At 60.5% G+C, this 24478-nt stretch overlaps 1 protein-coding gene across 1 annotated transcript; it reads right to left on the reverse strand.

Annotated features, from left to right (window-relative positions):
- KIFC2 (kinesin family member C2) lies at positions 1–24440 on the reverse strand. The gene is made up of 19 exons (XM_077353487.1): positions 24125–24440; positions 20477–20564; positions 19154–19317; positions 18691–18946; positions 17938–18125; positions 16379–16444; positions 16100–16237; positions 14143–14340; positions 10490–10663; positions 9919–10066; positions 8855–8985; positions 8409–8520; positions 7410–7591; positions 6127–6231; positions 5113–5243; positions 2203–2326; positions 1619–1748; positions 1145–1374; positions 1–1033 (listed from the first exon to the last, which is right to left on the reverse strand). Exons 1-19 carry the CDS (start codon positions 24227–24229, stop codon positions 908–910), a joined length of 2796 nt encoding a protein of 931 aa, XP_077209602.1. The 5' UTR covers positions 24230–24440; the 3' UTR covers positions 1–907.
- Positions 24441–24478: the final 38 nt, after the last annotated feature.

Raw genomic sequence — 24478 nt, forward strand, 5'->3', positions numbered from 1 at the left:
TAAACTTGGAACAACTTTTAATGTTTGGCATAATATTGAGCACAGTTTAAACAATCGAGTAATTTCAAAGAAAGAATTCTCTTGATACTCCAAATTCAGTATATGGTTTACATTTCCCCTCTTAGCATATTTCTCTCTATAAGCTACTGTCCTCAGACCAATATCTTCTTTTACTATAATTCAGAATAACAATTCCTCATATATTAAATATTTATAATAAACATTGCAGAGAATAAAAATCTCTTCAAGTACCTTAGGCAGAAGTACCTTAGGCAGGTAATATTTCCAATAAAATATTCTTGGGGTACGTAAGGAATTGCCGGTTGAGCTCTTGGTCCAGAAAGAGCAGTCCCTGCTGCTGGACAGGGGGAGGGGGAGGGGGAGGGGGAGGGGGAGAGGAGGGCCAAACAAAACAGCAACCCTCCAGCATCAGACGGAAGGGAGGGGGGCTCCCACTGGAGGGGAGGGGCGGGAGCGCAAAGAGCCAGGCACAGAGGGGCACCCAGAAGCCCCCAGAATGGGCCTTGGGGCTCTTCAGGCAAGGAATGACCGGCAGGGGACTTCCTTATCCTGTAGCATGAGTGTAATGTAACCAGGGGATCAGAGGACTGTTTCCATGCCGGACGGGGGACATTTGGAGGTGCCTGGCCGTTGCCTGCCCTGGTGCTCCTGGAGGTCACACCCCCCCCCAAGTGCGAGCCAGCTGCTTGGCTTCCAAAATGTGCCTGGGCTATCCAGGTTGGGCTTCCGGGGGGGGGGGGGGGAGCAAAGCAGGCCTCTCTGGGGGTGGGGAATGGCCCTCAGGCTGGACAGAGAATGTGTGTGTGTGGGGGGGGTGTCTTTCCTGCCCTTGGGACCGGCTGCGGCCTCCTTCTGCAAGGCTGGAGGGGGGGGGGGCTTGGCCGGCTCAAGCCTCACGCTGGGCAGAGGAGTCCACGCGACAGGAGGCCGGGCCCAGCTCCACTTTGCAGACTCGCTGGGCAAACTTGAGGGAGCAGATGGACTCCCCCAGGTTCTTCTCCAAGGGGGAAATCTAGGGAGGAAAAGGCAAGCGGTGAGGGAAAGGGGGCCCTGGGAACAGCCAGCCCTCCTCAGCAGCGGCAGGCACCCCCCCCTGCCGGCTGGCCCCGATCCCTGCCCTCACCTGCACCAGCATGACCGTCTTGCTCCCCTTGCCCAGGGAGTCCTGCAGCAGGTAGGTGAGCTTGGAGTTGCGGAAGGGGACGTGAGTCTGCTTGGCCCGCAGCGCCTGGATCACCTCCCCCAAGGCCAGCAGCGACCTGTTGATGTTCTGGGCCTCTTTCAGCCGCTCCCCTTGCGCCCCCGACTTCCACACCCGCTCGGAGCCAGCCAGGTCCACCAGGTTCAGCTTCCCTGGGAGGGAGGGAGGAGAGAGACCGGGTTGGAGGAGGAGGAGGACGGACAGACGGATGGACAGCAGCCCTGCTCCAACGGGGACGCGTCTGCAGCATCTGCTGTAGGCAGCCACCGCCAGAGGTTCAGGCCCAGAGTCAGAAAGACGCAGGGCGGCAGCAGAAACTGGGGGGTTCCAGCCACAGAGAACAGCTGGAGGGGGACAGAGCAGGTCCGAGGGACGCCAGCCTCCAGGTGGACCTACCTGTGGTCTTGGTGCCTGTGGCCAGCTCAGTGCTGGTGAAGGTGACGGTGAGCAGAGCGTGGGAGCGGGAACTGTGCTCGTTCATGTGAGTGGAAGACGTCACCCGGTTCCGCTTCCCCAGCGAGAGCATCTATGGGGCAGGGGGGAAGGAAGGGGGCGGCCACATCAGCCTTGGAGGAAGGGGGAAGCAGCCCCCCCGAACCCAGACCCCTCCCCAGGACAGCTGTTGTGCCAGAGCCCTGCAGGATGAGAGCAGAGGGAGGCCTCCTGGCCAGCAAGCAGCTCCCCACCAGAGCCAGCGCTCGGCTCCCTCCCAGCCAGATCTTGTGGCCGGGCAGGGCCTGCAGGAGTCCTGGCTCACTTCCTCAGGGACCCCACGAACACACCCAGAGCCTTCCTTTCATTGCGAAAAGGTCACCCAGAGGGAAATCAGAGATTAGAACCCAGGCCCTGGCAGTAAGGGCAGAAAGCCCCCCAAAGACAGGCTGCAGCATCACCCACCCCAACAGCACCCACTTCACACCCCACCCCACCTACACACACTACTAGAGCCCCTTCCAATCCCTCCTCCCTTTGTGGGGTACCTTCTTGATCTCCCGGAAGCTGCCCACTCCCACGCAGGTCAGGCCGGGCACATAAAGCTGGCCGCTCCCATCCGGGTTCAACTTGACATCCAGCTTTTCATGGGGGTCCTTGGCCAGGAGGTCCCTGGAGAGGGAGAGCAAAGGGGAGGCCCCAGACTCAGATCTGACCCTCCACTCCCCCCTGGGGGGCTCTCTGTTGGAACTTCCCCAGTGTGGCAGCCAACATGCCCATGCCTTGAGCGCACAGCATCCCAAACTGTGGTCGGGGTGGGGGGGGGAAGAGAATGGGTCTGAAACTTCCAGGGAATGGGGGTGGGGTGGGGCATAAGGGAATTGGCCCTGCTGGGAGCTGGCCAACATTATGGAATTCACACTTCAAAATTTAGATCTGGGGGGATCACCATGTTGGTCTGAAGCAGCAGAACAAAGCTTGAGTCCAAGGGCACCCTGCAAACCATCAACATTTGATTAGAGTCATAGCGCTGGGAGGGACATCCAGGGTCATCTAGTCCAACCCCCTGCACAATGCAGGAAATTCACAACTCCCTGCCCACCCACAGTGACCCCAATTCCATGCCCAGATGTGTCCCAAATAACCCAGAATCCCTTGCCAATCTGGCCTGGAGGAAATCGGCCTCCCAACCCCAATGTGGCGATCGGCATTTCCCTGGGCAGGCAAGAAGGGGCCCCAAGAGCCAAGCATAGACACAGTCCCCTCCTGCCCTCTGCCTAAATTCACAGGCTCAGCCTCTCGGTCAGATGGCTCTCTAGCCTCTGCGTAAAAACTTGCAAGGAAGGAGAGCCCACCACCTCCCGAGGAAGCCTGTTCCACTGGTATTCTTCCTGCCATAAGCTTGCACGTGCATGCATTTTTAAGACCAGCCAAGTTTTCTTCTGGGTAAAAGCTTTCGTGCGCGTGCACACTCCTCGTGGTGCCACTGGACTCAAATAAAAGCAAGCCCAGATTCACGGGTGTTGCCATGTTGGTCTGAAGCAGCGCAACGAAGTCCAAGTCCACGGCCTCTCCTGGGCCCTTCGCCCCATGTCTCCAGCCAGTCCAGGCAGGCAGGGGGGAGGGGTGGGGAGGGCGGGGCCAGGAAAAGCTAATGAGAGCCAGGTAAGGAGCCATTGAGATAGTGCAGATTCAATTGAGGCAGTTTGCAGGACCTGTGAATGGCAGCTCGTTAGCATTCAGCATAACAAAAGAGTTTACAAACAGACTTGGAGGACTCAGTGAGGGCCTCTGGTCCCACCTCACAGGCTGATGCCCCTCAGGGTCTGCACTGGATGGCCTTAGAAGTGCCACCGGACTCCTCCCAGGAAGGCCAGGGGGCTTCCAAGGCAAGAGGGGCTCTGCCATTGCCCGCCTCTTTGTGGTCTCCTGTCCAAGCACTGGCCAGGCTGGACCCCACGGAGCTTCCAGATGGGGCTTGTCAGCTAGCCCTGGGATAGGCGGGATACACACTTTTCTGGGATGCTTCAGGATGCTCTGGGCTGATCCTGCGTTGAGCAGGGGGTTGGACTAGATGGCCTGCGTGGCCCCTTCCAACTCTATGATTCTGTGATTCTATAGCCTTGAGCCCCCCACCCTCCTGCTCTGTCGGCCCCCCTCGCCCCGGTCGGAAGCCCTTCCAGCTCGCTCTGGGCAGGCCAGCCCCTCTCCCGCCTGCCGGTCCCTGGCCAGAGTGGGAAGAGCTTTGGAAACTTTTCTCCACCCGCCACAACCCTTTTATTCCGGGGCCAATGAGCTCAGCTGAGGTCTCCCCCTTCCGGTGACCCTGGCGTCTGTCAGCCCCCTTGTTGTGGGCATTAGAGGGCAGCCTTCGTGACCTCCAGGAGAAGTTAAAGCCAGCTTGCTGCTCTTTCAGCCGGACTCCCCTCGCAGCCCCTCAGGGGCTGAGCTCTTCTTTCAGAGCCCTCCCTCCTGTCAGGGTCTCCAGGGAGCTGAGCTTGAGACCCTCTTGCTGCCCCCCAGAGGCGCATGGATTCAGCATCATGGGAGGGAGGAGCGGAGGAGGGGAATGTAGAGGAACGACCATCGCGGTTGGTCTTTCCTTCCAGGCCTTGCAGTGAGAGGAAAGCAAAGTATCATGACTCCTTTGGGCTCAAAGATTCTCCTTTCCTGATTTAATCGGAAGCAGAATGTATGCAGAATCAGCGCTTGGATTCTGCTGCAGGCAGGGTGTGGCCCTGGACACACCGTGCAAACCCTGCACCTGGGAAACAAAGTGCAGGATGCGACCCTGGGCATCGGCCTCCCTTGGCGTGAGAGCTGGCTTGGGATGATGGCCAGGCACAGTTCTCTCAGAGCTCTCTCAGCCTCATCACCTACCTCACAGGATGTCTGTTGTGGGGAGAGGAAGGGGAGGCGATTTGTAAACACCTTGAGACTCCTTCAGTGAAAAGTGGGATACAAAAAAGCAGCTCTTTGCTGCTACTGAGACCTGGAAATTTCCCGAGCCACACGGCAGTCAAGATAGCTTTCAGCTCTTCCTTTTACCGACATATTCAAGACTTTCCCATCCTTCACTCCATCCTGACAACCACCCTTGAAGGTAGGCCAGACTGAGAAAGCACAGGATTGGCTCCCAAGATTGATGCAGTTTTCCTGATGACAGAATTGTGGCATGCAGAAGCAGTGCTCCAGGGCACCCCAAGGCCAGGTGTTTCCCCTCCGGAGCCTCCCTCCCTCCCTCCCTCCCTCCCTCCTCTCCGCCGTCTCCAGGCCACAGAGAGGCTGGCAGGGGTCGACCTTCCCCTTGAGAACAGCCATGTGCGGCAGAGTGTGGTGGCAACCGGACGTTCCCCACATGCAGAAGCCCGAGACGTTGCAAGCGAGTGCTCTGTTGTGACCAGCCGCCAGTGACAGAAGGGCCTCAGGAGGCAGCGGGTGCGTCTGGCGTCCCTCACCTGATGGCCTCATTGTAGATCTCCACCATGCTGAGGCAGACCGAGTGCTGCCAGCCCTCCTCCCTGGCCTCCATCTCCCGGAAGAGGGCCTGCAGGGCGCGCTGGCTGATCCCCGGGTCGCCTGGAACGCCCTGGAAGAAGAAACGAGGGAGGGGAGTGGGAGGCGGGACTCCGGCAAGGGTCCAGGCCTCCGTTCCCTGCAAAGCTGCCCCATCTCGGCCTGCCCCTCGGTCCCACCCACCCCCGTTCCTTGTCCTCGTAATGTCAACGCCTGCACATTCTCTGCTGCACCTCGAGGTCACACGCAGCACCTGGCTCCCTCTCGGCACAAAACACCTGGGGAACGCAGCAGTGGGCGGCAGTGGCTCTCCAGAGCTCCGGGTCAAAGTTTTACAAATCTTTAATGATTGTTTCAAGTGGGAAGCCGTGTTGGCCTGAAGCAGCAGGGCACATCCGGAGTCCAGTGGCATGCGCATGCACATGAAAGCTCATAACTCCGTTGGTCTTAAAGGGGCCACTGGACTCTAGATTTGTTCTTGAAAGTTTCTCTAAAGCTCGTGGACTATGATTGCACACCACCCTGAGCTGCTGGGGAGGGCGGTACATCAATCAATGAATCAGTTAATTACACAGACAGAAATGGCTCCCTGCCAACCTTTGAAACCTCTCCAGAGCCTCAGGCAGAGGTCCCTCATGTCACCAATCCCCTTGTGCCCCTGGGAGGATCACAGTTCTCTTAGGGCTGTTCTCTCAGGAGATTCCAGGATTGAATCTGGGACCTTCTGCATGCCAGGAAGAGCCTCTGCCACTGAGCCGCAGCCCCCCCCCCCAAGACTTCAAGACCCAGACAAGTTCCTCTCTCCCAAGGTCAAGGTCACGACCCCCCCCCGCCACACGTTTGCTCTGAGCCCACAAACCCGGGAGAGTCACCGCCAGCCGCCTCCCTGCAGTGCGGCACGCCTGCGTGGCTGAGTGGGCGTCATGCTCAGAGCAAAGGCCGCAGGGTCTCCCCACCTCCATGGTGTAGGTCTTGCCGGAGCCAGTCTGCCCGTAGGCGAAGATGCAGACGTTGTAGCCGCTCAGGCAGGACATGACGAGGGCCTCAATCTCCTGGAAGACCTGCGGAGGGAGACCGGGAGGCTTACAGAGCAGGCGTGAGGGCTGGAGGACTGGCTGGCTGGAGGGCTGGCACCGGGCCGTGGCGTGGAACAAGCAGAGTCGGTTGTGGCCGAAGAAAGCGGCTGCTGGCCGGGGAGGGCCAGTTCTCTGCTGCCGCGGCCACCCCAACTCCGGCTGTCCCGCTGACGTGTGCCGTTCCTTCCCGCAAGGGAACTCAGGCGTTGAGAAGGGGCCACAGAGGAGCCACACCCAGAGGGGGCCAGCCTGGCACAGGCAGGAAGACGCCCACAGACACCTTCTGGAACACGCCTTGGCAAAGGAGGACAAAGCCCCAGATCGCCATTTGGGCATTGGATTGGGATCACTGTTACTTCTGAGTTCCAGAGACCAAGGAGGGTCTCCGCTTCCAGGGGTCAAGGCTCCCTTTGCCAGATTCTGAAGGGTCCTTCCTTTTCCAGGTCCCTCTGCCCCACCCCCCAATGCTGCATGTACCCTCCCCAACTCCCTGTGGGCCACCACTGATTTCCCACCCACCCACCCCTAAATCTGGGATTCTGAATGGGGAAGGGGCCTGATTTCTTAACCCTTTCCCTGCTAGCCAGTTGCCACTGCAAAATCCTCCCTAACAGTCTTTCCCCCCCACAGGTAAAAAGGGACAGGGACAGTTCTGAGAGAGCAAATGAGTTTAAAGAACTCCCCTCTTTCTGTCTCCCTGGTTCAGGATCCCGGCCTCCCCGCATGATCTGGGTGCCTGTGTAGGGGGGGGAAGCGCCCCCCAATAAGCATCCCTAAAATGACAGCCCATCTCTGGACGGCAGAGATCAGTTCCCCAGGAGAAAAGAGCTGCTTGGGAGGGGGGGGGGGCAGAGGGGGTCCCCAAATCTCCTGCAGTTTCCCAACCTGGAGCTGGCGATCCTGTCTCCAAAGGACAGACACGGGACTGACAATGGAAATGCTTGTTCCAGAACAGCCCTCCTTTTGTGTGCCCGAGAACACCCACCGCTCTGGCAAAGGCCTGCTGAAGAGACCCCCCCAAGCTCTGTGCTGCTGGAGGCCACCCCCCTCTGGAAGGCTCTCTCTCTCTCTCTCTCTCTCTCCGGCCCCTCCCCCTCCTCAGCTGCCCACTCGCTGGGCCGGGGGCCGGGGTGGCCAAAGGCGGGTCGTGCTGGGAGCCTCACCTCTTCCTGGGTGGCCTGCGGGAGGAAAACCTTGTCCAGCTGGAAGGAGCGCTCCTTGCCCTTGTAGCAGGCTGTCACGCAGCCGTTGTCCGCCGGGTCGGCACCCACGGTGGCTCCTGCCTCCCCCTCCTGCTGATCGGCGCCCGTCAGCGGCTTCAGGCGGCACAGCACCCGGATGTTGCCTTCGGGGAGAGGGGGGGTGCAGACCAAATTATTTATTTTATTAGCTGTATATGGCGCGAGTGCCACGCAGCCAGGAGAACGGAGGCTTGTCCAGCAGCCAAGCAAGGGACGGTCGGAGGTGACCGGCCTCCGTGTCATGACCCCCTCCCAGTGTTCCTTGGAGGAACTGCCACCCAAATCCCTGGAGGTCTCCCCCCCCCCCAATAATAGCCAGGGTTGGCCCTGCTTATCTTCTGAGATCTCGCCATGGCTCTCCAGGTCAGGGCAGCAGAAGAAATGTCAGGTCCTAATCTCCACTCAGCCACGGAGCTCTCTGGGTGGCCTGTCTCTTCTCCCAGCCTACCTCTCAGGGTTCTCGAGAGGGGGACAAAATGGGGTGGGGGAGAACAAGGTCCCCAGCCCTGAACTGCCTGGGGGGGGGTCCGCTGAGTGCCCTCCAGTGGCTTCTGATGAGTGCCCTCCAAGAGTCGTCTCGTGGTGAAGGGCCTTGCCAGGTCTCAGGGGCAGAGGGCTGTAGGCTGCCTGGAGACCTGGCCGTCATTCTCCTGTTGGGCCGAATGAAGGGGGTGGGCATGCAGAAGGTGCCTCAGGGTGACCTTGCCAGGACCTATTGGCTGGTGACTGTGGTGTCAGCCCACCGCCTACCCCATTTGCCTACAAACTGAGCATGGCACCTTCAGCATGGAGCGAATGGCCTTTCGCCAGAGCTGCCGAGCTGAGAGGGGGGATGGCAGGAGGGTCACCAAGAGTTCCTGCCTGCTCTGAAGAAGACCCCTTCCCTGGAAGGCCCCCAACCCAACCCCGCCCCACCGGCACCTTTCAGCTCCAGCAGCTGGTCTTGGCACTTCTTGTGAAGCAGCGCCTCCCGCTGGTAGCGCCCCTGCAGCCACTGATTGGCCCGCGAGGCCTCTTCCAGGGCCGAGCACATCTGGAGGGGCGAGAGAGCCAGGCTGGGCTGGGCTGGGCTGGGCACTGCGAGGGAGGGAGGGAGGCTGCTTCCCACAAGCACCACCCCACCCCACCCCTCTTCCGCTTCAGAGGGAGCAAAAGACACACAGACCCCTTTGCACGCCCTTGTGGGGCAGCCACACCCCTGGGCCTCCTCACGCCCTCTTTCCCCACCCTTCCTTGCCCCACAGGTATCCTGCCGCAGCCAAGATGCCCCGCTCAGCTGCCATGCCCCAAAGGCTGCCTCTTTGGCACAGCAGAGAAAGGCCCTCTCGAACCCAAGCCCCGGCCCGGCCTTTGGCCCAGGATCTCACCTGCTGCCGGGCCTCACTGAGGGCGGCTTCGTAACAGTCGGCAAAGCTGTGCACCTGTCCGCGCAGGCTGTGGTAGTCGGATTTCATGCCCCTGAGGAGGGGCTGGAGCATGTCCAGACGCTGGCGCACACCTGGAGGGAAGCAGGAGGAGAAACAGAAGGTTCCTCGGTTAGCCCGCCCCCTCCTCTGTGACGGGCGGGGCCCGGAGGGCTCCAGAAATTATGACTGACCTCCAGACAGCCAAGAGTGGTTCCCTGGAGAATATTTCCCCTCTGGGGATGACCACCGCTACCCAACCCCCAGAGCACCAGGAGGGTCCCAGTAAGGAGCTGGCAGCCCTACGCCAAGTGCATACGGTATTATCTTCACAACAAGCCTGCGAGGCGGGCTCGGCGCAGACAGAATATTTGCCCAAAGCCGTCCAGTAGGACGGGGTGTCCCTCTGCCGGGAAGCAGGCCTCTGTTGATCTATTTAAAAACCAAGCGTGGACACAGCCTCCCATGCCGGCCCCAAAGTTCATACCGGCCTTCTCCTACCCCCGGCTCAAAGACCCCTCCCCTCCCCCCTGCTTGCGATCTCTGGAGGGGGGAAAGGTGTGTTTTCTATTACCTGCCCACCAAAACTGGTTGCAAGGCTGCTCCTGCCACCCAAGTGCCCCACCCACCAATGGGTGCCACCCTGAGGAGACAGCCCCCGCCCCCGCCTCTGCTTGTCTGGGCTGCTGAGACCTGCCTGGTGCTGCAGTTCAGGGTGGGCACCTCTAATCTAATCTGGAGAGTCCAGTTTATACCCCAGTCCCCCTCCACATGCAGTCTGCTGGATGACTCTGGGCTAGTCACAGAACTGTTCTCACAGAGCAGTTCCCTTAGAGCCCCCTCAGCCCCATCACCCCACCAGGGTCCTGCTGTGGGGAGAGGAAGGGGAAGGTGCTTGAGTGGGCTGCTTTGAGACTCCTTCGGGGAGAGAAAAGGGGGGTATTAGAAGCCGCTCCTCCTCTCCTCCTCTCCCCCTAGAGCGGAGGTGATTTGTGCAGAAGACCCAGCCAGAGCAGGGCCAGTCCTACCTGCAAGCTGCTCCCGCAGGTGCTGCAGGTGTTGCTCAGAACACTGGGAGGCCTCGCGGATCGCCTCTTCCTTCCGTGCTTCCAGCTGGTGGATTTCCTGCAGCAGGTCCTGCCGGAGCCCTGCGATCTCTGCCTCGTAGGCAGAAATCTGCCAGGGGTGAGGGGTGGGGGGAGAGGCCTTCGGTCAGAATACAGGTGCATGCACCTATGCAGCAAGGACCCTCAACTGTGCTGCTCTGCCTGGCCTGCTGCTCTCACTAAGCCTCTGAGTGGGAGCACTTTAAGGGCTTCAAAATCATCTTGACAGATGTCGATATATTACGTGAACTTTGATGCACCAGGAAGCATCCGGGAGATGTGTCCGTAATACCATACCCTCCTGACTCTCTGGATTCAGCCTTGCCAGATCAGAGCGTCATGGGATTTCTTCTGCCCAAGCAGTTCTCCAATCAGCACACCCTAGAATGGCAATGCCTTCAAAATCCGGAGCGGTTGCTATTGGGACAGGACCAGGCAGAGCTCCGAAAGCCCTGCTGCTAGGCAGCATGACTTGAACCCGGGTCCCACTCACCTTGTGCCGCAGGCCGGCCGCCACCTCATCCGAGCTCTGCAGCTGTTCTGTCAGCTGCTGGCACCGCTCAACATGGATAGAGAGCTGGGCCATCAGGGTCCTATTCCGCTCCTCTGCTTCCGCCAGGCTCTGCAGGGTGCGTGGGGAATCCACCTCCACCATCTGGGTGATGTACTGTGCGGGGCAGAAGGGACATGAGGCCTAGAACGGGCTGCAATCCTGGCCCCCACCCCGGCAAGTCCTGCTTTAAACTGCGGAACCCCCCAGCCCTCTTCTAGGCCAGGGAGGGTCCCTCCAGTCCAGCCTCCCGTCTCACCCAGGGGCCAGCCAGTTCCTCTGCAGGGCCAGCCACAGGGCAGAGAGGCCGAAGCCTTCCCCTGAGAAGACCCTCAGAAGAGCCCTGCTGGGTCAGGCCAGGGAGGGTCCCTCCAGTCCAGCCTCCCGTCTCACCCAGGGGCCAGCCAGTTCCTCTGCAGGGCCAGCCACAGGGCAGGGAGGCCGAGGCCTTCCCCTGAGAAGACCCTCAGAAGAGCCCTGCTGGGTCAGGCCAGGGAGGGTCCCTCCAGTCCAGCCTCCCGTCTCACCCAGGGGCCAGCCAGTTCCTCTGCAGGGCCAGACACAGGGCAGAGAGCCCGAGGCCTTCCCCTGAGAAGACCCTCAGAAGAGCCCTGCTGGGTCAGGCCAGGGAGGGTCCCTCCAGTCCAGCCTCCCGTCTCACCCAGGGGCCAGCCAGTTCCTCTGCAGGGCCAGCCACAGGGCAGGGAGGCCGAGGCCTTCCTCTGAGAAGACCCTCAGAAGAGCCCTGCTGGGTCAGGCCAGGGAGGGTCCCTCCAGTCCAGCCTCCCGTCTCACCCAGGGGCCAGCCAGTTCCTCTGCAGGTCCAGCCACAGGGCAGAGAGGCAAAGGCCTTCCCCTGAGAAGACCCTCAGAAGAGCCCTGCTGGGTCAGGCCAGGGAGGGTCCCTCCAGTCCAGCCTCCCGTCTCACCCAGGGGCCAGCCAGTTCCTCTGCAGGGCCAGCCACAGGGCAGAGAGGCCGAGGCCTTCCCCTGAGAAGACCCTCAAAAGAGCCCTGCTGGGTCAGGCCAGGGAGGGTCCCTCCAGTCCAGCCTCCCGTCTCACCCAGGGGCCAGCCAGTCCCTCTGCAGGGCCAGCCACAGGGCAGAGAGGCCGAGGCCTTCCCCTGAGAAGACCCTCAGAAGAGCCCTGCTGGGTCAGGCCAGGGAGGGCCCCTCCAGTCCAGCCTCCCGTCTCACCCAGGGGCCAGCCAGTTCCTCTGCAGGGCCAGCCACGGGGCAGGGAGGCCGAGGCCTTCCCCCGAGAAGACCCTCAGAAGAGCCCTGCTGGGTCAGGCCAGGGAGGGTCCCTCCAGTCCAGCCTCCCGTCTCCCCCAGGGGCCAGCCAGTTCCTCTGCAGGGCCAGCCACGGGGCAGGGAGGCCGAGGCCTTCCCCTGAGAAGACCCTCAGAAGAGCCCTGCTGGGTCAGGCCAGGGAGGGTCCCTCCAGTCCAGCCTCCCGTCTCACCCAGGGGCCAGCCAGTTCCTCTGCAGGGCCAGCCACAGGGCAGGGAGGCCGAGGCCTTCCCCTGAGAAGACCCTCAGAAGAGCCCTGCTGGGTCAGGCCAGGGAGGGTCCCTCCAGTCCAGCCTCCCGTCTCACCCAGGGGCCAGCCAGTTCCTCTGCAGGGCCAGCCACAGGGCAGAGAGGCCAAGGCCTTCCCCTGAGAAGACCCTCAGAAGAGCCCTGTTGGGTCAGGCCAGGGAGGGTCCCTCCAGTCCAGCCTCCCGTCTCACCCAGGGGCCAGCCAGTCCCTCTGCAGGGCCAGCCACAGGGCAGAGAGGCCAAGGCCTTCCCCTGAGAAGACCCTCAGAAGAGCCCTGCTGGGTCAGGCCAGGAAGGGTCCCTCCAGTCCAGCCTCCCGTCTCACCCAGGGGCCAGCCAGTCCCTCTGCAGGGCCAGCCACAGGGCAGAGAGGCTGAGGCCTTCCCCTGAGAAGACCCTCAGAAGAGCCCTGCTGGGTCAGGCCAGGGAGGGTCCCTCCAGTCCAGCCTCCCATCTCACCCAGGGGCCAGCCAGTTCCTCTGCAGGGCCAGCCACAGGGCAGAGAGGCCGAGGCCTTCCCCTGAGAAGACCCTCAGAAGAGCCCTGCTGGGTCAGGCCAGGGAGGGTCCCTCCAGTCCAGCCTCCCGTCTCACCCAGGGGCCAGCCAGTCCCTCTGCAGGGCCAGCCACAGGGCAGAGAGGCCAAGGCCTTCCCCTGAGAAGACCCTCAGAAGAGCCCTGCTGGGTCAGGCCAGGAAGGGTCCCTCCAGTCCAGCCTCCCGTCTCACCCAGGGGCCAGCCAGTCCCTCTGCAGGGCCAGCCACAGGGCAGAGAGGCTGAGGCCTTCCCCTGAGAAGACCCTCAGAAGAGCCCTGCTGGGTCAGGCCAGGGAGGGTCCCTCCAGTCCAGCCTCCCATCTCACCCAGGGGCCAGCCAGTTCCTCTGCAGGGCCAGCCACAGGGCAGAGAGGCCGAGGCCTTCCCCTGAGAAGACCCTCAGAAGAGCCCTGCTGGGTCAGGCCAGGGAGGGTCCCTCCAGTCCAGCCTCCCGTCTCACCCAGGGGCCAGCCAGTCCCTCTGCAGGGCCAGCCACAGGGCAGAGAGGCCAAGGCCTTCCCCTGAGAAGACCCTCAGAAGAGCCCTGCTGGGTCAGGCCAGGAAGGGTCCCTCCAGTCCAGCCTCCCGTCTCACCCAGGGGCCAGCCAGTCCCTCTGCAGGGCCAGCCACAGGGCAGAGAGGCTGAGGCCTTCCCCTGAGAAGACCCTCAGAAGAGCCCTGCTGGGTCAGGCCAGGGAGGGTCCCTCCAGTCCAGCCTCCCATCTCACCCAGGGGCCAGCCAGTTCCTCTGCAGGGCCAGCCACAGGGCAGAGAGGCCGAGGCCTTCCCCTGAGAAGACCCTCAGAAGAGCCCTGCTGGGTCAGGCCAGGGAGGGTCCCTCCAGTCCAGCCTCCCGTCTCACCCAGGGGCCAGCCAGTCCCTCTGCAGGGCCAGCCACAGGGCAGAGAGGCCGAGGCCTTCCCCTGAGAAGACCCTCAGAAGAGCCCTGCTGGGTCAGACCAGGGAGGTCCCTCCAGTCCAGCCTCCCGTCTCACCCAGGGGCCAGCCAGTTCCTCTGCAGGGCCAGCCACAGGGCAGAGAGGCCGAGGCCTTCCCCTGAGAAGACCCTCAGAAGAGCCCTGCTGGGTCAGGCCAGGGAGGGTCCCTCCAGTCCAGCCTCCCGTCTCCCCCAGGGGCCAGCCAGTTCCTCTGTAGGGCCAACACAACGGAGCTGCATGGGCAGGCTGGCCCCAGGCATCTTCCTTACTGCATGCTACAAAGTGTGCACGTGACACATCATCCCAGCAAATGTGCGAGTTGATTCTCGGGCATCCTAACAACCTGGAGGGACCCTGGAGTGCTCACCCCCTGTTCCGAACTGGTCTACCGTCTAACTCAGAAATTCCTTCAGAATCCCGGGAGAGATGCGCACAGAAGCCTCTCCCCAGAACAAAGCACTTGTTGGTCTCAATTCGTTCCACTGCTTCAGACCAACCAGATTCCACAGCAGAACTGAACCCCCACGAGGCTGCTGGTCCTGCCCTCTAGTGGCCAGAGAAGGAGCCACGGCTGTGCTCACCTGCACCTCAGGGGGCTGGTTCTTGTGCGCCTCCAGAGAGAGTTGGAGTCCACGCAGGCGCTCATCCATGTGGCGCACTTCCTCCTCCTTGCGCCACTGCAGCCTGTCCATCTGCACCTCCAGGAACATGAGCTCCTCCACCTTCTGCTGCAGGGTGGCCTCCAGCTGCTTCACTCTGGTACGCAGGTCTTCGTTTTCCTGGGAAGAGTGCTGCGGTCATCCCAGGAACCGCTCTTTGCTGAGCACAGCGCAGCACCGCCCCCTAGTGGCTGCTTTGCATCAGGGTTCAACCTGACTGGATAGCCCAGGCTAGCCTGAGTCAGATATCAGAAGCTAAGGAGGCACGCGCTTGGACGGGCGACCCCCCAGGAAAACAACAGGGTCAGGACGTGAAGGCAGGCCAGGGCAAGCCGCCTCGGAGGGCTCTCGCCTTGGGAATCCCGCTGGCAGCTGGGACTGGCCAGGACTCCCCCCCCCCCCCCCCACACCAAGCTGTTCAGCAGTTGCTTTGCAATAACCCAGTTTGGAGCACATGAGTCTTGAATCGGGCCATGGGCAAGCAGATTCCCCCCCCCCCCCCCCGTTGCTTCTTACAGCCACCTGTGTTTAAAGCCTGCAATTCTTGCATTTAAGTGGGCAGAGAAAGTGAATAAGCCACAGCTGCAGGTTTTGTTGGATCTAAAGCCCCCCCCCCCCATCCCTCCTCTGCCTTTTCCTTACTTAGGACACTCTGCAAAGCTAACTCTGCAATCACCCTTAACTTAAAGGGGGCTGTTGTGTGCCCCAGGCATGACACCCGCCAAGCACCCCCATGCAGCAACACAAAATCTCAAAGACCAGGATATTCAATATATTACACAATGAGCCTCTTAAACTGCAAGAATATTTTTCAGCTCAGACTGATTGTAATTTGAGTCCAGGGCCCCTTGAAGACGCACAATGTTTTATTCTGAGTATAAGCTTCAACTGGGTATGTCCACTCTGTTATATTCAGGCCACCCACCTGAATATTTTTATTCATTTACCTATTCCATTTAAGCCCCGCCTTACCCTCCTCCCTCCCCTCCATTTTACCCTCACAACAACCAGGCCAGGTAGGTTAGGCTAAGGCTGAATGACTCGCTCACGGCCGCCCAGTAAGCTTGCAAGGCAGGGCAGGTTTCCTGGGCCCTCGTCTGACACAGGCCCCACTCAAGCCAGCGGTGGGAACCCTGGCAGCCACAAGACCCTCTGGGCAACGACCTTGCTCGCATTCCCAGAACATGGGGTGGGTGCTGTTTGGGGGGGCAGAGGTGGCACGTCAAGCAGTCCCCTGCGGCTCCTGAGCCACTGAGTGAGCATCCCTGGTCTAAGGCCTTTCTATCCCTGCCTCCTCCTAAAAGGACCCAGGTGGGTTGAAGCCGCAGGAGGAAGCCTGAGGCCACCTGGAAGGCCAGCCAAGTTCGAGCCCTGGCGTCAGCTCCCTTCCTCTGCAGCAGCGTTGTGGTTGTTAGTGGCAAAGTCGTGTCCGACCCATCGCAGCCCCATGAAGCAGCGTACGGGCACACAAGAGTGGACATCAGGAGTACAACTTTGTCGGCCTCAAAGGTGCCGCCGGCTAGACTCACACTCTGTCCTCCTCCTAAAAAGGACTGTCTGGTGGGACGGCAGGGACGTGGCTGGCAGATCAAAGAAGCCAGCGGCTGCATGCCAACGCCTGCGAGGGCACACCCACGTGTCTGCAGTGTCTGCAGTGCCAGCACTTCCCACCTGCTGCAGCTGAGAGGTAGCAGGTGCCTCCGCAGTCCCTGAAGAGGAGGGTGACCCTGCTGGCTCATGGGGGGGGAGCGTGGAGGAGTGCTGGAGGGAGGCCGTGCTCCCTTTCTCCTGGGTGTCCCGTGCCCCCAAAGACCAACTGGTGGAGAATCAGAGGCAGATTTGGAAGCGGGAGGGAGGGGGACGAGAGGCAGAGCCTTACCTTGGCCATCAGGGCCGGGGGCTGAGCGGACACAGTAACCAGCTGCTGCAGAAGCCCTTGGGTAACCTCCAGGCTCTGCTTCAGGCCCTCGTTCTCCACAGTCAGGTTGTGGATCCGCTTCTCGGAGTCCGTCACTCCCTGGGGTGGGAAGGGAACCAGGAAGTGCTTTCTGCCAGCGTCAGGCCCCTTGGGATTCCGGGAAGGCGGGGGACCCCAAGGCGCTTTCCTGGGCCCTACCCGCCAACCCTCTCCCACCCCCTTCTCCAGGCCTTTCCTCACCGTGCCCAGCCGGAGGCGTTCCAGTTCCTCTTCCCGCTCACCAATTTGCTGCTTCAGGTCCTGGATCTGCCGGGAAAAGAGCCACAGGCAGGAGAGTCAGCGGCCCCAGGAGCCAAGAGGGCCTTTCACCAGCCACACACCCCCCTGGGCAGAAAGGACCCCTTTGAGCCCGCTAGACTGGCCCCCAACTGGCTTTGGCTGTCCTGGGGTCCCAGTTTTATCACACCAGGGCCTGCTCAGCAGCTGCCCCAGAGCTTTGGAACGCCTCCCTCCAGCAGTTCTACTGGCTCTTGGCGCAGTAAACACGTGAGTGTTTCTCCCGGGCTCCAGACATCCTTTCCCTTGAGTTTGGGCTATCTTGCACTGGCGTATCAGGAATCTGAAAGATCTTCACTGTGGCAGAGAGCTTGAGTGACAGGCTGTTCCAGGTGTTCTGACTAGCCAGCAACAGCTGGAAGAGTGATAAGGCAGAAACCTGCATGGAGAGAAGATCTCTCTGTGCCTTAGCGGTAAAAACTCTACTCTGAGGAGATTTTAGACACAATCGTGACTAATCTGTCTGGATTCAGCAGAAGATGAAAGCTGTCAGGAAAACCGGGACTGATATTTCAGTAGTGGTGTGGGACTTCCCAATCATGTGAAAGCAAAGGGGAGAAAACTTTGAGAGAAGATAAATCCCTGACCAATTAAAAGGGGGAAATTAATTGTGAGGATTTCCCATTACTGGTGTGAGAGGAACTTACTTCAGTCCTCTCAGGAGTTAGGAGGAATCTGGTGTTCCTAAGGAAGGGAGACTGGGGTACTAACAGGATCCCAGCCTTCAAAGGAAACCAGGGGAGGTTAAAGGAATTCAAAGAAAAATACTGAAGTGGTAAACACAGCCTCAAAAGCCTCTCCTGTGAAGATATCAGAGACAAGAAAAGGCTTCCACGCAAAAGTCTGCATTTTAGACCTAGAAACTGTACAACTGATTTTTACATCAGAGCTTTATCGCCTCATTCCAACTAACCTTTCCCGGTTTATTAAATAAAATATTTTACTTTGCTTGGCATAGAAATAATCCTGCAGTGCCATATTGAAAAGGTCTGACACTCTCCCTCAGGGTTCCAGTGCTGAGCTAAAAGCCGAATTATCTGGGTGGGACAACTGGCTTTATTATTTCACCACAAAGGAAGCATGCAATTTGGGCATCTCACTCAGTGTGGGAGCACAGTTTTCTTTTGGCAAGAAAATTTTACCTCAGAGGGGGCTCATCAGAGATTTGGGGAGTGGAGCCTGGAGAGGACGGGATTGCGGGAGGGGAGATCTCAGAATGGTCCAAGGCCACAGAGTCCCCCCTCCAAAGCAGCCATTTTCTCCAGGGGAACTGATCTCTGTTGCCTGGAGGTCAGCTGTAAAAGCAGGAGGTCTCCAGTCCCGGCCTGGAGGTTGGCAACTGTAAGCTGCATCCTGCTCAGTCTCTGACAGGTCTGCCTGTGCACCTTGACTTGTTTCCCACAGATCTCCCCCCCTTCCCCCACAGAGCAGCTGCCACGGTTGGAACCAGGTGCTGATCTCACCTGTCGTCGGAAGCCCCCTGCCAGCCGCTGCTTCTCCTTCTCCCGCTCCTCCGCCTGGTGCCTGAGGCTGGCCACCTCCTCTGCCAGCCGGCTCCGCTCCCCTTGGAGGGCGCTGACAGACTCCACCAGCTGATGCAGACCCGCAGGGGCCACGGGGTACAGCAGGCAGGTTGAGGGCAGCTTCGTACCTGGCCGGAGGAGAGAAGGGGCACCTTGATTCTGAAGGTCCTAACAGAATGAGCCATTTGTTTATTTATTTATTAGATTTTCACACCGTCCTCCCAGCAAACCGGCTCATGGCGGTGTACAAAATTATAGGAAACACGGAATTAAAGCAGATAAAATTTAAATAAATAATGGCAGGTTAAAACAGCAGCAACCTTTCCACAGAGCGTCTATTATAATTGCTGGAATTCTCCCAAAATTCAGGCCCGTTTGGGAGTGAATGGACGGATGGGTGGGTGGGTATTTGGGGCCATGAACGGGCAGGCAGATAGGTGTCAATTCTGAAGGGAGAGCTCCGTTTTACAGGCCCTGCGGAATTGTGCAGAGCCTGTGACTGGCCCGGGGTGACCCTGTGAGCTTCCCTGGCATAAGGAGAGCTTCAAATCCAGGTCTCCCAGATGCTAGTCTGGCACACCGATCGCTAGGACCCACTGGCTCTCTTGGTGAGAACGAGAACCAAGCTACTCTGAGGTGGTCCTGAGGCCAAGCACCCTCCTGCCCCCCCCCCCCCAAGCAGGCCCAACTCACCTTCGTGGGTTCCCTCCAGGAGGCCTTGCTGCTCCGAGATGATCCCCTCCAGGCTCTCGATGAGGCAGAGCTTGTCCTTCACCCGCTGCCGGTAGGCCCTCCTCAGTCCCCGCAGCTGCTTGTGGCGCCGGCTCTCCTCCTTGCGCAGGCGGGAGCGATATTCGCCGGCCTTCTGCTGCAGCTGCTGCAGCTGGGTGTACTGCTCCAGGAAGGAGAGCAGGTGGGACACGACGGAGACGAGGGGGGACTCGGGGGCCTGGGGGGGGGCAGAGGGAAAGGGGAGAGAAGACAAGGAGGCCCAGGTGTGGGGAGAGAGTGGAGTTACCCAGAGGCCACGCAGAAGGAGCCGTGGGAAGGAGGTCGCCATGGCTCCATGCGCCCCTGAACTGGTCTCTTCGTGGCCATGCGGCATCCCTCTCCAGCCACCCCTAGACAAGCCCCAGAGTATGCTGGGAATTGTTACCTTTCCACCAGGCAGCTCTTTCTCCGCCAGGCCGAGCTGCATAGCAGCCTCTTCTTTGAGGGTCCGGAATTCTGTGAGGGGCGTGGGGGCCTCCCCCAACAGCCCAGGGCCTTCCTCATCTTCCTCGTCCTCGGTGCCGCCACCTCCCTCGCTGTCCGAGCTGCCTGAAGGGGGACAGGACCCACACTGCCAAATGGCCCCCATCGGAGCTGACCGGCTCCCCTCCTCTGAGAGCATCATCATGGCCCAGAGCCCTTCTTACGGTGCCCCCTCAGAAGCAGCTTCCAATCACCTTCCCTTCCTCTCCCCACCACAGACACCCTGTGAAGTGGGTGAGGCCGAGAGAGCCCTGAGATTACTGAAGAAGAAGAAGAGTTGGTTCTTAGAGGCCGCTTTTCCCTACCCGAAGGAGGCTCAAAGCGGCTTCCATTCACTTTCCCTTTCCTCTCCCCACAACAGACACCCTGTGAAGGAGGGGTGGCTGAGAGAGTCCTTACTGAAGAAGAAGAAGAAGAGTTGGTTCTTAGATGCCCCTTTTCTCTACCCAAAGGAGGCTCAAAGTGGCTTACAGTCACCTTCCCTTTCCTCTCCCCACAACAGACACCCTGTGAGGGGGGGGGGGAGGCTGGCAGAGCCCTGAGATTACTGAAGAAGAAGAAGAGTTGGTTCTTATATGCCGCTTTTCTCTACCCAAAGGAGCCTCAAAGCAGTTTACAGTCTCCTTCCTTTTTCTCTCTCCACAACAGACACCCTGTGAGGGAGGTGGGAGAGCCCTGACAGAACTGCTCACGCAGAATAGCTTCATCCGTTCTGTGGCGAGCCCAATGTCACCCAGCTGGCTACATGTGGAGGAACGGGGAATCAAACCCATCTCACTGTATTAGATGCTGCCGCTGTTAACCGTGACACCAGGCTGGCAAGTTAATTAGGAACGGAGCAAAGCAGCCCTTTCCTCCGTCTGGAACTTCATTCCCATCCAGTGGGTGCCCCAGATCCAAGTGTGTGGGGCCAGGGAGGGAGAGCTCTCCTTGCTAACATTCTCCACCCCGTGGATCATGCAATAAACCTCCCCCACGTCCCCCTTTGTTGCCTCTCTTGTCCCAGACCCTCCCTTCGAAATGGGCTCCAGCTTCCACCCCGGAGCCATCTCTGCGGCATCCTTTCTGAGACTCCAGATGAGGCCACCCCCTGGGGCCCACCTGACAGGCGGTGCCCTCACCTGTGCCGTCTGCCTGGATGTTCCTTGGGCCTTGCCTGCCATTCGAGCAGCTATGAATGCACGAGGAGGCCGGGGGGTGGGGGGGGAGGGGGCGGGATACCTACTCTCTAGCTCTGCCAGCTCTGCCCAGAGGTCCTTCTGCTGCGGCTTCTTGGTCCTCCTGGGGGGCTCCGGAGGACACGCTGTGGGGCCCTGCAGAGGAAGGGGGTCAGAGACATGCCTCAGCATCAAGGTACAGGGCATCATCCACAAGAACATCCCAATGCAGAATGACCCCAGTCCAAACTGGGAAGAAGACCATTCCCCACCACCAGCCAGCTTCAGAGAGAGGAGAGGAGAAGGGGAGGGGGGGCAGAGAGGCCAAGGCCTGACGTTGGCTCCTGGGTCTGAAGGTGGACGTTCCCCTCCAGCACCGAGGCTGATGGCCACTGATGCTCATCCTCCCCCACAGTCTTGCCTGCTCTGACCCACAGCAGCCTTCCAAGGTCTTGGGCAGAGCAGTTTTACATCCCCTCCTGCCTGGTCCTTTCCAACTGGAGTGGCTGCCGGGGATTGAACCTGGGACCTTCCGCATGCATGGCAGAGGCTCCCCCACTGAGCCACAACCCCTCCCTGTCCCCCACATCGCCCTCTGGGATCCTGAGCTGGCCTCAGCAGTACACATCTCTAGCAACTGCAAGCAAAGATCCGTGAGCGCGTGGCTATCATGCTGGATGAATGCAGAGTCTAGAGGAAATGCATGTGGTGCTTCTCCCGGGCACTGGAAACTAGCAGGGGGAGGAGATGCCAGTTGAGCTGTCAAAATCCCCCACCTCTCCCGACAGAGGCTCCGCGATGCCTTGAGACCAAATGAGCCCCCCACCCTCGGGCCTTTTTCCTGAGAGCAGCAGAAAACTCCTGCTGGGAGACTGACCGTGTGCTGCTCTCCTTGGCCAGGCGCAGAGAACATTTTGTTTGGCTCCTATGGAAGAGGCTGGGAAATGCACACCTGAGACAGGTAGACGGGGGATGGTGGAAAGGAGGGCTTTGGAAGAGAGCGGGAAAGTTCAGGCCTGGCATCTTGAATGCTCATTCCCAGCTGGTCTTCCCCTCCGATGGTGACACTTCGTCCCCCCACCCCATCCCCCGCAATTAAGAGCCTTCAGCGGCTGGCACGGCTGACCGAGTGGCTTTCGGCCAGAGCCACCGGCCACCACGGCTCCACTCCCTGGGCGGCCGAGAAGGCGGGCCCTCCCTGAACCAATCTCCCCCCCCCCCCCCCCCCGAGGAGAAAGGCCTTGCAGGATTCCCCTCCGACTGGAAGCTAGCATTAAGTCTGAGGAGGTTTTACAATAAACAAATACGTGAGCTTGGGAAATGCCTGGGGCTTTCCACGCAGAGAGACCTGCAAAAAGGCAGTCTTTCAAAATAGCAAGCTCCCCACCAAAAAAACCAGGCCTGGCCACCCTAGTTAGGAAGCTGCTCTGTTTCCATGGTGACAGGCGCTATGGAAACACCATCAGCAAGCCATGGGCCTGCTGGCTGATGAAAAGATCCAGACTGATTCCTCTTGCTGCTCTCATCTGGCAGGAAAGGACCACTTTTCCCAAGCCCAGGGAGGAAGCGGGCCAGCCTCTCTCCCTGAAGCTCAGCTTCCTTGCCATCCATCTGCACCCTGTTTTTATGCTCAGGACATGCCACAGACTTCTGAGCACATGAAGAGTTCGCCTCCATCAGAAGCCAAGGCCAGCCACCGGCCCTCGAGGCTCTGCTGCTTCAGGTCAGTTCTGATGAATTTCCCGCACAGGAAGCACAAATGTTGTGTGCATGGAATGGTGGGAAACCCACACAGAGCTGGCCGCGCTGAGAAGGCTGCACGCAGGCCCACCTCTGTTCTTGACAGACGTCCCACACGGCCCCGCACCTTCCATTCCACAAAATAAGTCTGGCTTCACCCGTGAAAAGGAGAAGGAGGGCTGGGTTTTTATACCCCGCTTTTCACAGCCCAAAGTGGCTTCCAACTGCCTTCCTCTCCCCACAGCAGAGACCCTGTGAGGGAGGTGGGGCTGAGAGAGCTCTGAGAGAACATCCCTAGGAGACTGTGACTAGACCAAGATCACAAGGTAGGAGGTGATGGGAAAGACTTCTGCCTGAGAACCTGGAGAGCGGCTGCCGGTCTGAAGAGACCTGATAGATCAGTACAAGGCGGCTTCCTGGAGGGGGGGTGCAGCTACTCAGGGGGAAGAGGGGAGAAAGCGTTCTTCAAAGGAAAAATCATTCAGGCCGGCATGCGTGGGCGTTGACAGGACCAGGGCAGGGGAAAGAGAGGAGGCAGGCTTGATGTAGCTTCCTGGCAGTGGGGGGGGGGTCCTGCTTCCCAGGCTCCGTTGCTCACACCAGGAGGGGGAGGATGGTCCCTGCACCAAGTAGGAGAGGGAGCAGGAGAGAGGCGCAAGGCATGAGTGGATGGGACAGAGGCATGCTTGCATGCAATCTTTTTAACGGGGCCCCTCTCTGTGGATTTCCCGCCCAGGCCAGCCCCATCCGGTCAGGTCACCAAAGCAAAGCGGGGTCAGCCCTGGGAAGGGCGACCCCCAACGGCTACCAGGGGCAGGCAATGGCAAACCGCCTCCACACGTCTCTTGCCCCGCTGCCAGCCAACCCGAGAACGCCCTGGCTACAGAACGCAGGAGCCACACGCTGAATAAAACAAAGGATGACCACTCCATGCCCAAATGGCCGGGAATCCTTCGGAGAGCCCCTGCCAGTCTGAGGAGACGCCCTGCCCCTGGGGCACCCAGAGGGCAGCTTCATGCGCCCAAGAGAAGGGCAGGGAGACCTCCCGTCTTGCAGCCCACGGCAGTGTCCTAACACAGAGCCTGCTTACAGGAAGGCAGGGGGAGGGGCATATCTGCGCAAAGCCCCCCCCCACTGCAGATGCACGATGCCGCCCCCCACCCCTCCGTACCACTGGAACCCCTCGCGCCTGGCCATGCAGCACCAAGGGGCAGAAGGCCCTGCGGACACACGGGAAGAGAGCCAGGGTGCCGCTTCTCAGGGGCTGGCCCTGGGTGGGTGTGGCACTGCCCACCGCCAAATGGCTTCAGCCCCCGCAGGCAAAAGGCATAGGGGGCAACCCTGGCGCCTCCGCAGGAGCGGGGCAGGACACACACACACACACACACACACACACACACACACACGGTGCACAGTCACTCTGGGCCTGCCTTCAGCTTTCCCAGTTAGCGGCCTGAGCCCCACACTGATCTCCCCCCTTTTAAAAGACCTTTTTCTCTCCCTGCGGCCAACAGCTGGGCCACTGAAGCCGGACCCTGATGCGTCTCTGTGGGTGCAGCAGAAGAACCGACCCGCTGGAGAACAGGAGGGCCGCAGTTCTGTGGGGCTTTGACTGGGGCAGGCCAAGGAGGTGCCCTGGTGCCCATGGGGCTGCCCATGGAAGCGCCTCTGCTTGGCATGCACGAGGCCCCGGCAGCCTGGAAAGGGCCAGGCGGGGTGGGGGGGGGGTGCGTGTGGCGGACCCCTCGAGAGCGGCTGGCGCTGCCCTGCATGGCAGACCCCCGGAGGGACGGCAGGGGCTCAGGGTCAGAGTCCCGGGCTCCCCTCCCCTCCCCTCCCGGTGCAACGAGCAGGGGCGGCCATCGCGGGCAGCTCCCCCCCACCCCCCGGGCGAGGGGACACCTGCAGCAGCAGCAGCAGCAGCCCTCCCGCCCCCCTCCCGCCCCCCTCCCGCCCGATCCTTCCGCGTCCCTTACCCGGGGGCAGCGCGCCGGGCCGCCCTCCTGCTGGGCCTGGCCGCCGGCATCCTTCCGGAAGAGGCTGTAGAAGATGTAGACGAGCAGCGAGTAGAAGGCGTACATCCTCCCCGCCCGACGCGCCGCCGAAACCGGCCCCGGCCGCAGCGCCCCTGCCCAGCCTGCCCGCGCCTGCCCGCCCGCGCCCGGCGCCGCCCCCTGCCTGCCTGCCTGCCTCCCTGCCTGCCAGCCTGCAGCAGGGCTCGGTGGGAAGCTGCCCGGCCGCCGCCTCCGGGCCCGCCTCCCTGGGGCTTGGCGGCCCGTCCCTCGCCAAGGATGCCAGCCTCCCGGCGGGAATGCCCACTCCCCCGGCAG

Source organism: Paroedura picta, chromosome 9, assembly GCF_049243985.1.
Source record: "Paroedura picta isolate Pp20150507F chromosome 9, Ppicta_v3.0, whole genome shotgun sequence".
Classification (NCBI taxonomy): domain Eukaryota; kingdom Metazoa; phylum Chordata; class Lepidosauria; order Squamata; family Gekkonidae; genus Paroedura; species Paroedura picta.